Source organism: Mesoplodon bidens, assembly GCF_964165515.1.
Source record: "Mesoplodon bidens genome assembly, chromosome: 9".
Taxonomy (NCBI): domain Eukaryota; kingdom Metazoa; phylum Chordata; class Mammalia; order Artiodactyla; family Ziphiidae; genus Mesoplodon; species Mesoplodon bidens.
This window is the reverse complement of record NC_138166.1, coordinates 73075666-73092705: the sequence shown is the minus strand read 5'-3', so window position 1 is coordinate 73092705 and position 17040 is coordinate 73075666. Positions and strand designations below refer to the sequence as shown.

At 35.1% G+C, this 17040-nt stretch overlaps 1 protein-coding gene across 2 annotated transcripts in view; it reads left to right on the top strand.

The window, feature by feature from the left end:
* TFEC (transcription factor EC) overlaps positions 1-17040 on the top strand; it is a 663356-nt gene that overhangs the window by 604965 nt on the left and 41351 nt on the right. For both annotated transcript variants that reach the window (XM_081243616.1, XM_081243615.1), the window contains exon 6: positions 11069-11320. In XM_081243616.1, coding sequence (XP_081099742.1) covers positions 11141-11320 — 180 coding nt within the window. In that variant the 5' untranslated portion in view covers positions 11069-11140. The remainder of the gene's footprint in view (positions 1-11068; positions 11321-17040) is intronic.

The following is a 17040-nucleotide window of genomic DNA, read 5'->3' as shown; positions in this document are numbered from 1 at the left end:
CTAAAATGCCCCAATCATATTTTTTAGAAAATGGTTACACTATAATACTGCAGTTCTAATGATGACATTTTATTATGATAAAAATGACTTCATTAATTGACGACCATATATCAACTCATAAAGTAGATAAGGGATATAAAAAGTTTTCAAGCCTAAGATAATATAAACCAATTTGAATTGTTTAGATTTTCTTTTTTAGGAATAAACATGTATGATCCTTTTATTCTTACAAAATACATAAATTTATTTGTTATAAATTCACCTGCATTAAGTGGCCTATGAATTTCTTTTATAAGGTCTGCATAAGTCGGCAATATATTGATGTTATCCCAAATCTTACCATTAAGATATACTAAAAATTAAAAATGTAATGTATTTGCAGCATAATGATACAAGAGATGACAAGTATTATATGGAAGTTTGTCCCAGATATTCCTATTTATGGCTTTGGATCTATTTTAGAATGTGTAAAACTTTTTTTTAAAAAAAATTGATGACTTTCCAAGATATTTGAAATATGACCTTTTGAAGAGGTCAGTCTTGTTTCTCCTTTATTCTCTGCGTCCTTGAAAGAACATTCACAACTTCATAATGAAAATGATATCAAAAAGTCACTATACAGAGGATGAAAAATAGTACATTTAAGCATTACATGAGAGCTTTGTTTTAAGTTGAAAGTAACTGTGAAGTATAAAGCATCATTTAAACACAACTGTTGATTTCTGAAGCAAAATGTCTTTTGTTTTATAAAAGTCATTAATAAATATTAATGTTCAAGTCTTAATGCCATTAGATAAATATTTTTTAAAGAAGACTTTTTACTGAATCTAGCTTAAGTAATTAACTTGTATATTTCCACATTTACAGGAAACAATTTAATTGTATGAGAAGCTTCTAAAAAGAATATAAACTGTAGTGTTAACTTACTTAAAGACAGCCATAAGCACTAAACATAAATATGTCTAATAATATCAAAGTATAATGTTACAACTGGACAATTCTTTCTTATTAAAGGAAGAATACATCATTCATTCATTCAATTGGTTTGTTGAATTGGAAAGGACATTTCCTCATCTCATTATTTCTCCAAGAGAGAATATGCTCAATTTTAATTTTTGATACACTATAATTTCTGAAAACAAAATGCAGTTAAATATTGTACTGAAGTTTTAGAAAATAATTGTGGAGGCCCAATTGAGTATTTATTTATGATATTGTAAGAGTAAATAAGATAATATATGCAAAGTATATAGCATAGTCCTTTCTATAGGCTGTTCACTCAATAAACAAGAAAGGGTACAAAATCTATTATTTAAAAACCTAGGGCTAGATGTGTTTCAAAATTATCAATACTTTAAAATTTGAAAGGTAATATGGTACATATTCCTTGATACCCTGCAGAGTCCAAGACAGCATCCCATAATCAAACACATTAATATACCTGCAACAGTACATGTGAATGTCTACTGTAAGTAGGATAAAGAAAGACTTTAAATAATCTTACTTCATTTCAGGTTTGATTTTTGTCACCAATTGGGTTTGTGCCAAACATAAAAAAAAAAAAAGAAAACTCCTACTTTCAGAACATTTTGGATTTTGGAATTGCAGTTAAGAGGTGGAGGACTGATAGTATTGTAATGCAATTGGACTAGGAAAATAGGGCTGTATCTACATCAGAAAGTTGAATGCATAATTTTAGAAATAGGGCAAACTAACTATTAATTAAGGAGGATTTACCTGACAATGTAACACACACAAACTTCAAATAAGCATTTTGCAAAATGTGAGAAAAAAATCAGTGGAACCAAGGGGAAAAATAAAGTTTAGAATCGGAATAGATTTCCCTACGTGTAGTTAGAACATGGGAGTTAACCATCTTTGGCACTAGGTCCTCTCATCTTCTATTCTGTACATCCTTCTGTACATCTTCTGTACATCCTCCAACGATCATCTCAGCTATCACCTCAGTGTAGATGTTATGTAAATTTTATCCACAGTCCATACCTTACCTCTGAATTCCATACCCATAAATGCAGCTGCCTACTTCACATACCTTCTTGGACACTTTCAAAACATCACAAACTCAACGTGTTCAAAACTGAACTTATAATTCTCTGTCCCCCTCAAAAAACCTAGTCTTCTCTGTGAAAGCCATCACTATCTATTTAGTCACTTAAGCCAGAAACCTCAGGTGTCATTTCTTAATCCATTTCTAAACATCTCTTGAATCCATCTACTTGTTTCCATGTGACTATGCAACCCTTATCACATGACCCTAGTTCAAGCAGCCCTTTTTTCTTTCCTAAACTCTCTCATTTTACCTCTCTAAAATTCATCCCACTGAACTGCTACTGCCCCCCTTTCTTATGATAAAGAAAATAAGACATCTTTCTATACCGAAAAGATTGCATGAATTGGCCCTACTGGCCTCCCCAGCCTCATACCACACTCTGCTCTAGTCCTATCATCTCCTTTCAGTGCATTTTTTCATCTTGTTTCTTCCCACCAGGGTCTTCACATATGCTGCTTTATCTCCCTAAATGTTTTTTCTACTCTTCCTCTCTTTATTTCCTACTCATCCTCCAGATCCAGCCCTATCATCCCTTCTTTAGGAAAGTTGTCCCTAACTTCTGTCTAGATAACCTTTTTCTACAGGCTCATAGTCATGTGTATCTCTCCTGCCTATCACTTGTTACACTTGAAAATTTACAGTCATTTGTGTGATTATTAGATTAAAATCTGTCTCTTCCACCTGTCCATAAGCTGCATGGGGAGAGGGACCATGTTTCACATTATTCATCATTGTGACCCACACAACTGGCTACTATATATAGGCACACACATATCTATTAAGTGAATGAATCAATGAAATTAATAGCAGAAACTGTCATTTGAATGACTCGTTCCCATTTTATCTATGTCTTTCTGCTTGATTTTGTGACACCCTTTACTTTCACAGGGTTTATCACATTGTGTTATAATTATATTTTAATTATCTATTTCTCCTAGTAGACTGTGAACTCTTTGAAGACTGGGTTATGTCTATTTTGTTCATAATTATATCCCCAGAGCTTATCACAGTTGCATAAAACCTGATGTGTAGTGGCACTCAAAAATATTTATAGAATTAATGAATACTAAGCCTGAGAATGCAATGTCAAATATATGTTAAAGTATTATGGCTTAAGTTATCTGCATTTTTCATATTAACTTATTTTGGTTATTGATGATATTGCCAGTTGACTTTAGTGTGTACATGGCTGCTGTGTAATTTTGAAGTCAATGGGAAGTGGTCAGTGTCTGCTGTGATTCTTAGTTGATATTTATGGCTCTAAATTTCTATATACACATACTCTTATAAAACAGATCAGACTAAATAAACCACAGTTATTTCTGGCATTAGTTCTAATTCTTTTAAAGATATAAAATGGTAATTTTCCTGAGATACTAACATAAACAAAGCAAATCAATGCAAGTATAAATGGAGATAGATGGAGTTGTAAGGGAAGCTTAGTCTTTACAGTAATAATATGAGTGCTCATGGAGTGCAAGCATTTTTACTGCTAGAACACTATTGAATTAGGAAAACTATGCTTAATAATATTCATGCATCTTTAAAGTCTCTTAAGTGTGGATCTCTTCTAAAGACACAGCATTGGAATTATCCAAATTCAAGTGATAGGGACTGAAGGAATATGTTACAATCACATTTTATATTATTATCCATTAAATAGCTTTGGATTATATAATGCTCAGCTGAAATATGCTGACAGTTATTCAGAAACCTAAGTAAAACTTTTGATGAACCCGGCCCTACTTTGTTCAGTAGTTATATCTCAATCAGACAAGCTCGACTGTATAATTTTAGGTTTAGTCAGGATGAGATTTATGGGTATATCATATCCAAAGACTGCTGTGAAGAAAGTAAGATTTGAAGAAACGAGTTATTAATCTTTGCTACAGAATATTAACAAACGTCATGTGGCTTTTATGAGTAGGTATCTAGGAGGTAGTAGATTCATAAGCCCCCCAAAATAGATTTCTTCTTATATACCTCTGCTACTAGGAACATAATTAATAGTTACCTATTACTCACTTATGAAGTCCAAGCTTTTACTTCATTTATTAATTTCAACCTTAGTGCAAAATTAACAAAATTAAATGAGGGTTGTCATGTTGTAGTGAATGGGATTGTCTGTCTTGCTTTTTGATGGGGCTGTGTGTATACACCTGCCTGTAGTGTGTGTGTGTGTGTTTAGCGGTAGTGCATGTGTTTTTATTTACTAGCACTACATAGTAAATACGTATAGAATAAATATTTTTCTTGCTGAAAATATTTCTGTTTCTGTTTTTGCAGATAGTCTAAACACACTCATTAGGTAGGTGCCCATATTTGCCTGATTGATTATTTTGGCTAGTCAAATTAATGGTGATAAAATGTCTTGTTATTCAGACGATTGCTTGTGTGATGTTTGCCACCACTTTTTAGTTTTGAATTTCAAAAGGCCAGTACCCAGAAGGTGTTTCATCTCCTCCCAGGTTCTGTGCCCTCAGTTTAGATAAGTGATCTCCAGGTGGATGGTGACACATGGATCATAGACCTGCTTTCTGGAGAGGAATGACTTTCCCTTGGGACTGGCTTTAACAAAGAACAAACTTTCATTAAATGTTTGCTGAGTGAATGTTAAAAGAATTAGCTGAGGACTTTTACAATTATCTTACGGTTTCTCTATAAAAAGGTAACTTTTTAAAGAGGCTATCATATATATGCATATATATGAATTATGTTTAAAAGAATTTATATGATTTGTAGCAATATTTAAGAAGATATGATACAAGTAGACAATATTATAGACAGAGAATCACAGGGTTGGTGAAATCCTTCAAAGTTGTTTTTTTTTTGTTTTTGTTTTTCTGTACAACTACCTACCCAATTGTTTCTAAAATTTCCTCATTCAAAATACTCCATTGTCCGCCTGCCGATGCAGGGGACGCAGGTTCGTGCCCCGGTACGGGAAGATCCCACATGCCGCGGAGCGGCTGGGCCCGTGAGCCATGGCCGCTGAGCCTGCGCGTCCGGAGCCTGTGCTCCGCAACGGGAGAGGCCAAAACAGTGAGAGGCCCGCATAACCGCAAAAAAAAAAGAAAAAAAAGAAAAAAAAATACTCTCCGTGTTGTTTATCTACTGGATAGGACTGAAACCCATATGAGAACTAAATCAAAAGACTACAGTGTGGAACAATGAAACGTAAATTGGGAGAATTAATTCATGTATTTAGGAGCATAATTTGAAAACCACTGTGTGAAAATAAGAATGCCTCCTTCTAGCCAGCACTGTTGCCTGGCCTGCATTACTCCATAGCTCTTCTACCTACCAAGAGATTTTAAATAAAAATGCATATAGGGCCACATAACATTTTGTTAGCCTTAATTTCTAATTAAATATTTGCTGATTTACAGAGTTGAAACCTCCGAAGACTGATCTAAACTCTGGAATTAAAAAACAAAACAAACAAAAAAACTACTTCAGGTATCAGATACCCTAAATCATCTTCTGTTGTGTCAGAGAATGAGATCTGACCTTTTCTTATGGCATTGGGCTGGCTCATGGATTTCCATCAATGCTCTCAATAGTCAGGAGTCCTGCATCTATTCTAGTCTAAAAATAGGAGTAGGAAAAAAAAACCCGACAGATACATAAAAATTTTTTAACGTCTTTATTGGAGTATACTTGCTTTAAAATGGTGTGTTTGTTTCTGCTGTATAACAAAGTGAATCAGCTATACATATATCCCCGTATCTCCTCTCTCTTGTGTCTCCCTCCCACCCTCCCTATCCCACCCCTCTAGGTGGACACAAAGCACCGAGCTGGTCTCCCTGTGCCGTGCAGCTGCTTCCCACTAGCTATCTATTTTACATTTGGTAGTGTATATATGTCAATGCTACTCTCTCACTTCGTCCTAGCTTACCCTTCCCCCTCCCCGTGTCCTCAAGTCCATTCTCTATGTCTGCGTCTTTACTCCTGTCCTGACCCCAGGTTCTTCAGAACTTTTTTGTTTGTTTGTTTTTAGATTCCATATATAAGTGTTAGCATACGGTATTTGTTTTCCTCGTTCTGACTTACTTCACTCTGTATGAGTCTCTAGGTCCATCCACCTCACTACAAATAACTCAATTTTGTTTCTTTTTATGGCTGAGTAATATTCCATTGTATATATGTGCCACATCTTCTTTATCCATTCATCTGTCGATGGACACTTAGGTTGCTTCCATGTCCTGGCTATTGTAAATAGAGCTGCAGTGAACATTGTGGTACATGACTCTTTTTGAATTAGATACATTCATTTTGTATTTGTGATTGTGATTCCCCAGTGATTATATTTTCTACAACCAAAATGCTTTTTTCTTCCTGACCAATTTCTTCCCATTAGCTTGTTGTACTTGCAGGAATTTATGTATTTCTAATTAAAAAAAAATACTTCAATTGACCCATTAAGCACATTGCTCTTGTTCTCTTATTAATGAATCTAAGCATTTTTTAAAGCTCATCAATACATGCATTTCTAATTTTTAAAAAACCCACATCCCTTTATTAGAATATGAGAACTTAACTATATTTGAAGCATATTTAAAAAAAAATTGGATGTTTTAAGCTAAGTTTCATTTTTGTAACTCCAAATAATGGAACTTTTTGAAAAAAAACAACATAATTTCTATTGAAAGCCTAGGTTGAGATAATTGATATTGGGTTAATGGTCTAACCAGGTGATCCTCTAGGTTACTGTATTTAAATATGGAATCTGAAATATAAATTGGTTTGGAAAACATTGCTCTGCCTGCTCTAAGTGCTGTCTAAGGTATCTAAGGGTCAAGTCAGATCACTATAAAGTTATATGTTTGGGCTTTCACTTGAGCTGATTCATATTATGCTTTGGGCCTTTGATCAAGAATAAATGTAGTGGATGTTGTGGTGCATGGCCAACATTATCCCCTTCATGACTAAACCACTCTTGCCTCCATCTGATCCTGTTTCCCTCACCCTACTGCAGCGCTGATTCTGAGAGCACCCCCCAATAAATATCCTACAGGCAAGTTTCAGATTATGTTTCCCGGCTAACTCAATTTAAGATGATAAATATTTATTTTTAAATATAGACATATAAAGAATTTCACTGCCTATTTTGCAAGTTGGAATTTTGTTCAAGATATCATTCAAGTCTTCCATGAAAAAATCTAGTTTATAAATTCTCAGATATTATTCTGAAAAATATTTGTCTTTCCTCAGAGCTGGCATGATTTAATTACTTATTAAGAAATATATATTAGGTTGAACTATACAGAAGGGACAATTTGTAGATCAAAAATTGTCAAATATCTGCAATTTCACAAGGCTCCACCTAATACGTTTTTAAATTTTTCCTTTTTCCTTGGCTGTCAGGATGCTCATGGGTAAATTTTGTACTCGATTGCAATATTAATCTTCAGCCTACATTTTCTGGCATAAATACCTCTCACCACATTTACACCTCGTATTTATTTATAATGTTTTGGAAAAGAGGGAGGATATAAGTAAATAAATTCTTTTAATTGAAATAAAACAGATCTCTGCACATACACAGAACCTTGGACTTAAGCTGACCATCATTATTTTTAGTTTGCAATAACAGCGTGCCAGAGAGATAATGCTGAGACATAATTCAGAGTTAGGAGATAATGTTTTACTTATTACTTTCAATAGCAAAACTTCCCTACATCTGGGTGGTCTTAGTCTCTTTGATAGTCCAAAGAACCAAATCACAATCTACAGCTGCTCTAGCCTTCTAGGTGAAGACTTTGGTATTCTGATTATGGTTTACCTGCTTCCTCTAGTGGGTTCCCAAAGCTCTCTGCAGTCACCATAGTTATTCACACACTGTACTTTAATGATTTATTCATAAAATCACTCATTGAACACATGTGAACACATATTTTTAAGTGCCTGCTCTGTGCCCCTCTCTGGGTTATGTTTAGGAAGTATGGCAGTCCAGCAGCCAGCAAGATAAATGCAGCCCTTGCCCTTGGAGATCTCTTATTTTTCTTCCCTGACTAGACTACGAGCTCTTTGAAGGCAGATACTGTGGTTATCTCCCTTTTACCTTCAATGCACGACTCAGTGCACACACACTTGACACTCAAAAATATTTCTTAAATAAATAAATGAACAATGGCAACATATAGTTTCATTTACTTCATCTCACCAAGTACCAAGACCTTCAGTGAAACCAATCCAATAGATAGTTTTATAGTTGTGTCTTCAGATCCCAGGCAATTTAAAAGTATTTTAAAATTGACTTCACATGGTTTAACTGATGTTTTACATTTAGTTGTCTCATTGTTCTGATATCAGTCCATGCTTGGAAAAGACGGAGGTTTACTGGGGAGTAATTTAATTACATTCCATTTAATCTTCCCTGGCTCCACTGATCTTTCAGACTCTCATGCTTAGTTTATAGATGTTGTATACAGATGTATATAGATGTAGGATCCAAGAGAGTCTTCACGTTTGCCTGCTAAACCCTTGTAATTCCCTATAAATAACCAATAATTCAGGCAGAATTAGAATTTCATATTTTTTATTGTGTCTCTGTATAGAGTGATCTAATGAGATGGTAGAGGAAAAGTATTCATGTGAATTCCTTTTCATGACTAATATTTGTGACTGCCTCCCAACTTCTTTTCTTCTTTCATTTTGATCTTTTACGTTTGAGTTTTCCTTCTTTCTGTCCCCTATCCCAGGACCATCTCCTTCCAACACCTGATTTATAACCATTTTCTCTTTCAATTCGTTTTTTAAAACCACTGCTTCTTGTGGCATTCTAAATTCATTGTATATGTTACTGAGCTTTTGCTTTGTATTCCAGTCATTTCAATCAGGAGCCAATATCATGTAGTTTTTGGGAAACCAGGCCCTGTATTCCAGTTCCATCTTTTACTAGTGAAGTGATAACAGCCACACCATTTAACCTCTCTAAGTCTCAGTGGCTTCAATTATATGGTGCAATGGGGGTACTATTGATACCTATCTCCTAAGGTTGTAACAAGAATTAAATGAAACAATGTGTGTAAAATGCTTAACACAGTGCCTGATACCTGCTGCATATTATTATTTTTATCATCATCATCATTTTTGCTGTAGTTGATATTAATATTGCCCAAGTATATTGTAAATTCCTAGAGCCCTAGGATCACAGTTATGACTTCCCTTGGACTCCTGATGTAACACAAAACACAATAAGTACTCTAATGATGCTTTTAGCATCCATAGATGAAAAGTGAAAAATGAATTACTTAATGAATGTTGTAAATTCTGATTCAACATACTTTTCTTAAAATAATATACAATGTCCTTTAGCATTCAGTTATGTTGTGTGAAAGTCATTCAGATTTGTGAATCTGAAAATGCTCTTTATAATGTATATTTTGTAAATTTATATGGATTAAGAAGGATTCATTTAAAACTGTAGGATAGGGCTTCCCTGGTGGCGCAGTGGTTGAGAGTCCGCCTGCCGATGCAGGGGACATGGGTTCGTGACCCGGTCCGGGAAGATCCCACATGCTGCACAGCGGCTGGGCCTGTGAGCCATGGCCGCTGGGCCTGCACTTTCAGAGCCTGTGCTCTGCAACAGGAGAGGCCACAACAGTGAGAAACCCACATACTGCAAAAAAAAAAAAAAAAAAAAAAACTGTAGGATAATCTAAATAGCTACCCCAAAAAAATTACCACAGGCATTTTAATGAAATGTTGTTTTACAACTTTAAAGCTCACAGCAATATAATTAGTAATATGTGTAATCTTTATTACTAATCTTAATCTTTTTTATATGACTGAAAAATTATTTTATGGTAGTACAATTAAAATAATGCTAAAAATGTCAGCATAACAGAATTAAACTAAAGTAACTACTACAATATTGTACCCCAAACCAGCTAATTTAAATGCAAAATACTTTGTAAAGGCTATTTATCTGAGCTAATGCATGTTAAGGGATTTAAGGAGTAGTTTGTGTAGCTGAAATAAAAGGAAAAATAAGCACTGTACAGCAATCTTTACTATTGTTTAACACGAGGGAAATATTAAATAGGTTTATATATAGGCCACTTGAGGAAAATGTATTAGAAGTCACATCGCAGCATAGTAAATATAAAGGGGACTGGCAGGCAATACTATTTTCAGAGGTTTTTAACGGGAAAGCTTGAAATACTTCAAATTGTCCTTATACAAATAATGGTATATCATTAACTATGATAGCTAGACTGAAGATGCCCAGAATTTTATGTCTATTATTTGAAAAAGGGATTTCAATATACTGGATAGTTGCTTAGTTGGCACATGACACTGGTTAGATTTTTCTCTGAATGCTTCTTTCTGTCAATTCATAATGATTCTATCAAAGTATTGTTATTATAAAGTGAGAATATGGAAGGGTTTAAAATTAAGATTTTTAAAAAATTAAACTCAGTATAGAAACTCTGGAAAATACAGAAAACTGAAAAAAATCACCTAGATTTTCACCACCCATAAAGTATCAGGCAATATTTAGTATATATATTTCTAGTATCTTCTCCCTCATGGATAATTTTTTAAAATCTTTAATTAAAAATAGAGTGATTATAGCCAATGGAATATTTATATGTAATATAAAGGAATACAAGAGATATATGTTATATAAAAATCACTAATAATAGTAAATCAGCTGTGTTTTCCTTTTATTATTTTAGTCATTCTTTTTCAGACCCTCAAAAAGTTTTGCTGCTTTTATATTTATTCCAAGTTGGTTTCAGTTGCATGTTATTTTAAGAGCTATTCTTAAACACTTGGTTAGCATTTAAAATATTTTAGTAAAGTTTAAATGACTTATCAAAAACTATAGTCCATTAATATCTTATGTAAATTATGACAGAAGCATAGACAATAAATTAGAAAGAAACTAGATGTTATAGTGTTTATTGTCATAATCCAATTGTTGAAAGTGGAACTCTTTTACCAGATGATGCTACACATTGCATTTCTTTGGTTTTTATTTGGTAGGTCCCAGCACACCTGGAAAGTTCTGCTAGGACTCAGCTACAGAAAGTTCAGAGACAGCAAGTAAATCCTTTCATGACCCTTGACCACCAGATCGTCCACCAGACTCTTAAACGGTCACACCCTCCAACACCAAGCAGTGCACTTCTGGTACAGCATGGACACCAGTCTCCTGAGAGTAACACTGGACTCACTGGAAATCCACTCACCAAGTTGCTAACTCTTGGGAAAGAAGATGACAATGTAGAATGGCATGTATGTCTAATGGCTGCTTATGAAAATATATAATCAGTTTCTTGGGAAAAAAAATACCTCAAGAAATTGAAGTCAAATTTTTATAGTAAACACTCCATATGCAAATTTATTTAACAAAAGGATGTCTTAATTTATTAATTTGTAATAATTAGTTATGCCCATAAGAATTGTTATGCATAAAATATAACAATTCATTTTTTAACACTCATTTCAGTTTTGTATCAGTGTGAGTCAAAGCAGGTTCTAATAGTAATATGTTAAGAAGATTTAGCTTTAATTGTAATGGTTTTCTGATAACTTTAGTTAAAACATTTATCAACAGTTACATTATCTGAAGTACCCATTAAGATAAAACAAGCAAAAGAATAAATAACAGTAAGCATGTGTGCTAGAAATGTTTATCAGAATGAGACTAATAATCTTCTTGCACTTAATATTTTGTAGAATTATATTGGAATTTATTACTATTGATTATCTATCCATTCATTTCTATTTTCAACAAATACTTGCCTACCATTTACTAAATAAGAGGAAATTAGAGGTGCTGAGGATACAAAATGAATGAGTGTCTAGCTTCGTGGAGTTCATAATTATTGTGACTTGCTTGTAAATGAACCTTCAAAAAATACTGAAGAATGAGTAGAAGTGGGAGAAAGCTAGAACTGGGTAAAAGAGTTCCTTTAATATCTCAATGTAGAAAAACTACATCAGTAACTGAGCTTTCTATTCTTTTATTTCTCTTTTTTTTCCATTTGATTTTTAGATGGAGACATGGTTCTGTGATCTCCCAGATTTAATCTCCCAATCTACATTCCTGGTGATTATTACTGATTTCAGGTCACTGCTTTTTAGCTAAGTCTGTAGCCTCCAGGTACAAAAGAGCAATGCTCAGTATATCATTATTTGAATTCCAAATGATAGAGGAAGATTTTCTTTTGCAAATTTTATATGAATCTAGAAAAGAGAAAAGAATAAGGATCTGGTAGATTGTTTAATAAAATATAAAACAACCACAAAACAGGACTAGTTGAAATCCAAAACTGAACATAGATCTCTACATGTATATTTACTTAAACTTTTCAGTAGTGGATATACAAAGAATTTTCAAAAAAAATGTAGAACTAGGTTCTCTATTCACTCTATGAAGATAATAAAAATATATGTAGGTTGAAAATCATCTGTACAGTAAATATTAGAACTCACCCCATACAATTTATCTTACAACCACCTTCTTCCCAAGTTCATTTCCTTGTGTGGAAGAGTGATTCCCAAAGGAAAAAACAAATCCCAAAGGATATGCATATGCCAGTCAATTCTAGGCAAAACCCAGAAAATGATTTTATTATGTGTCTTATGAAATATATCTTCTAAAAAATGAGAAAGGATAAGTAACACATATCAGTCTTCTCGGTTTTTCTTAGATAACATTTTTATTCCTTAGGCACACAGATTACCTTTCATTTTATAATAAGTTTGTATAAGAGAAATTTACCTGATCTTAGTGGACCTTTAGGTAGTGTCAGTCAAAAGGAGTTGCATGGCTGGGAAGGGTTGAAAGCCTCATTAAGTGCCTCATTAAGTGGTCTACGTACAACATGCACATTGGCTGCAGACAAACACTTTCTATTTTTTTAAACATTGTTCTTTAAACTGTGTATATAAGTCTCTTCAACCATTAATGTCAATCATAATTTTATTCCACCTGTTATAGTTTTAATGTGTGTTCTCCTTGAATTTGACTTATCATGTACACATTTTCACATACTGCCATCAATTCAAGTCTTGCTATCTTTAGTAGCTAAGATGTATCCTACCTTCTTGCCATTTCCTAATATTCTTTTTTTTAACATCTTTATTGGAGTATAATTGCTTTACAATGTTGCATTAGTTTCTGCTGTATAACAAAGTGAATCAGCTATATGTATACATATATCCCAATATCCCCTCCCTCTTGCATCTCCCACCCTCCCTATCCCACCCCTCTAGGTGGACACAAAGCACCGAGCTGTTCTCCCCGTGCGATGCAGCTGCTCCCCACTAGCTATTTATTTTATGTTTGGTAGTGTATATATGTCAATGCTACTCTCTCACTTCGTCCCAGCTCACCCTTCCCCCTCGCTATGTCCTCAAGTCCATTCTTTTTTTTTTTTCTTTTCTTTTTTTAAATTTATTTATGGCTGTGTTGGCTCCTTGTTTCTGTGCAAGGGCTTTCTCTAGTTGTGGCAAGCGGGGGCCACTCCTCATCGGGGTGCGCAGGTCTCTCACTATCGCGGCCTCTCTTGTTGCGGAGCACAGGCTCCAGACGCGCAGGCTCAGTAATTGTGGCTCACGGGGCTAGTTGCTCCGCGGCATGTGGGATCTTCCCAGACCAGGGCTCGAACCTGTGTCCCCTGCATTGTCAGGCAGATTCTCAACCACTGCGCCACCAGGGAAGCCCCTCAAGTCCATTCTTTACGTCTTCGTCTTTATTCCTGTCCTTCCTCTAGGTTCATCAGAACCTTTTTTTTTTTTTTTAGATTCCATATATATGTGTTAGCTTACAGTACTTGTTTTTCTCTTTCTGACTTACTTCACTCTGTATGACAGACTCTAGGTCCATCCACCTCAGTACAAATAACTCAATTTCCTTTTTATGACTGAGTAATATTCTATTGTATATATGTGCCACATCTTCTTTATCCATTCATCTGTCGATGGACACCTACGTTGCTTCCATGTTCCGGCTATTGAGAATAATGCTGCAATGAACATTGTGGTACATGACTCTTTGAATTATGGTTTTCTCAGGGTATATGCCCAGTAGTGGGATTGCTGGGTCATATGGTAGTTCTATTTGTAGTTTTTTAAGGAACCTCCATACTGTTCTCCATAGTGGCTGTATCAATTTCCATTCCCGCCAACAGTGCAAGAGGGTTCCCTTTTCTCCACACCCGCTCCAGCATTTATTGTTTGTAGATTTTTTAATGATGGCCATTCTGACCGGAGTGAGGTGATACCTCATTGTAGCTTTGATTTGCATTTCTCTAATGATTTGTGACGTTGAGCATCCTTTCATATGTTTGTTGGCAATCTGTATATCTTCTCTGGAGAAATGTCTGTTTAGATCTTCTGCCCAGTTTTGGATTGGGTTGTTTGTATTTTTGATATTGAGCTGCATGAGCTCCTTATATATTTTGGAGATTAATCCTTTGTCGGTTGTTTCATTTGCAAATATTTTCTCCCATTCTGAGCATTGTCTTTTCATCTTGTTTATGGTTTCCTTTGCTGTGCAAAAGCTTTTAAGTTTCATTAGGTCCCATTTATTTATTTGAACTGTGATTAAAAATCTTCCAACAAACAAAGCCCAGGACCAGATGGCTTCACAGGCGAATTCTATCAAACATTTAGAGAAGAGCTAACACTTATGCTTCTCAAACTCTTCCAAAATAGACCAGAGGGAGGAACACTCCCAAACTCATTCTTCGAAGCCACCATCACCCTGATACCAAAACCAGACAAAGATGTTACAAAAAAAGAAAACTACAGACCAATATCACTGATAAACATAGATGCAAAAATCCTCAACAAAATACTAGCAAACAGAATCCAACAGCACATTAAAAGGATCACACACAACCATCAAGTGGGGTTTATCCCAGGAATACAAGGATTCTTCAATATTCGCAAATCAATCAATGTGATACACCATATTAACAAACTGAAGGATAAAAACCATATGATCATCTCAATAGATGCAGAAAAAGCTTTTGACAAAATTCAACACCGATTTATGATAAAAACTCTCCAGGAAGTAGGCATAGAGGGAACTTACCTCAACATCCTAATATTCTTTGATTGGTGGGTGCTAAGAGTCATTGTCACAAAGCAGATAGTTTGCAGTCTTCAGAGTCAGGCACCATGAGGTTAGCACCACCACTTAGTTGTTGTGTGGTCTCAATCCTTAACCTCTCTCACCAACATTTCTATGGTTTGAAGAGTTGTCTTTTTTAAATATATATATATATATATATTTATTTATTTACATTTATATTTATTTACATTTTATTTTTGGCTGTGTTGGGTCTTCATTGCGGCGAGTGGGGGCTACTCTTCATTGCAGTGTGCGGGCTTCTCATTGTGATGGCTTCTCTTGTTGTGGAGCACGGGCTCTAGGCACACGGGCTTCAGTAGTTGTATGTGGGCTCAGTAGTTGTGGCTCGCGGGCTCTAGAGTGCAGGCTCAGTAGTTATGGTACACGAGCTTTGTTGCTCACGGCATGTGGGATCTTCCTGGACCAGGGCTTGAACCTGTGTCCCCTACGTTGGCAGGCAGATTCTTAGGCACTGTGCCACCAGGGAAGTCCTTGAAGAGTTTTCTTTTTTTTTTTTTTAACGGTATGCGGGCCTCTCACTGTTGTGGCCTCTCCTGTTGCGGAGCACAGGCTCTGGATGCGCAGGCTCAGCAGCCATGGCTCACGGACCCAGCTGCCCCGCGGCATGTGGGATCTTCCCGGACTGGGGCATGAACCCATGTCCCCTGCATCGGCAGGTGGACTCTCAACCACTGTGCCACCAGGGAAGCCTCTCTGATCTCTTTCTCTACAAGGTTTTTTTGTTTTGTTTTGTTTTTGCTTTAGATTCCACCTATAAGTGAGATCATGCAGTATTTGTCTTTCTCTGTCTGACTTCCTTCACTTAGCGTAATGCCTTCAAGGCCTGCTTTTGCTGTATCCCGTAAGTTCTGGTATGTCGTGTCTCTATTTTTGTTTGTCTTAATAAACTTCTTTGTTTCCCTTTTAATTTCCTCTTTGATCCATTGAATGTTCAGGAGAGTGTTGTTTAATTTCAATGTGTTTGTGAATTTTCTAGTTTCCTCTTGTTGTTGATTTCTAGTTTCATGCCATTGTGATTAGAGAAGACACTTAGTATGATTCCATTCTTCTTGAATTTGTTAAGACATGTTTTGTGGTCTAACATATGGTATATCCTAGAAAATGTCACATGTATAGTTGAGAATAATGTGTATTCTGCTGTCACTAGATAGAATGTTCTTTATGTATCTTTTAGGTCCAGGAAGTCTATAGTGTTGATCAAATCCACTGTTTCCTTATTGATTCTGTGTGGATGATCTATCCATTGTTGAGTGGGGTAAAATAGTCTTCAACTATTATTGTTTATAGCAACTATACCATTTATTTTTCTCTTTAGCTCTGTTAGTTTTTGCTTTATATACTTAGGTGTTGTGATGTTAGACTCATAAATAGTTACATCTTTTTGATGTATCATTATATAATGACCTTCTTTGTCTCTTTTTACCATTTTTAGTTGAGTCTGTTTTTTCTGATGTAAGCAATATAAGCTGTCTACCCCTGCTTTCTTTTGGTTACCACTGCTTGAAATGTCTTTTTCCATCCCTTCACTCTCAGTCTATTTGTGTCTTTAAGGTGAAAGTGAGTCTCCTATAGACAGCACATTTTGGATCTTCTTTTTTTAATCCATTCATCCATACTATGTCTTTGAATTGGAGAATTTAATCCCTTTATATTTAAAGTAATTACTTATAGATAAGGGCTCACTACAATAAAATGTTTTTAGTTGTTTTCTGGTTATTTTGTAGCTCCATCATTCCCTGTTTCTTATCCTGCTATCATTTTTTGTGTTCTGCCTTTTGGTATCAATATGCTTTGACTTCTTTATTGAGTTCTTTTGCGTAATTACAATACTATAAGATTTTCCTGTGGT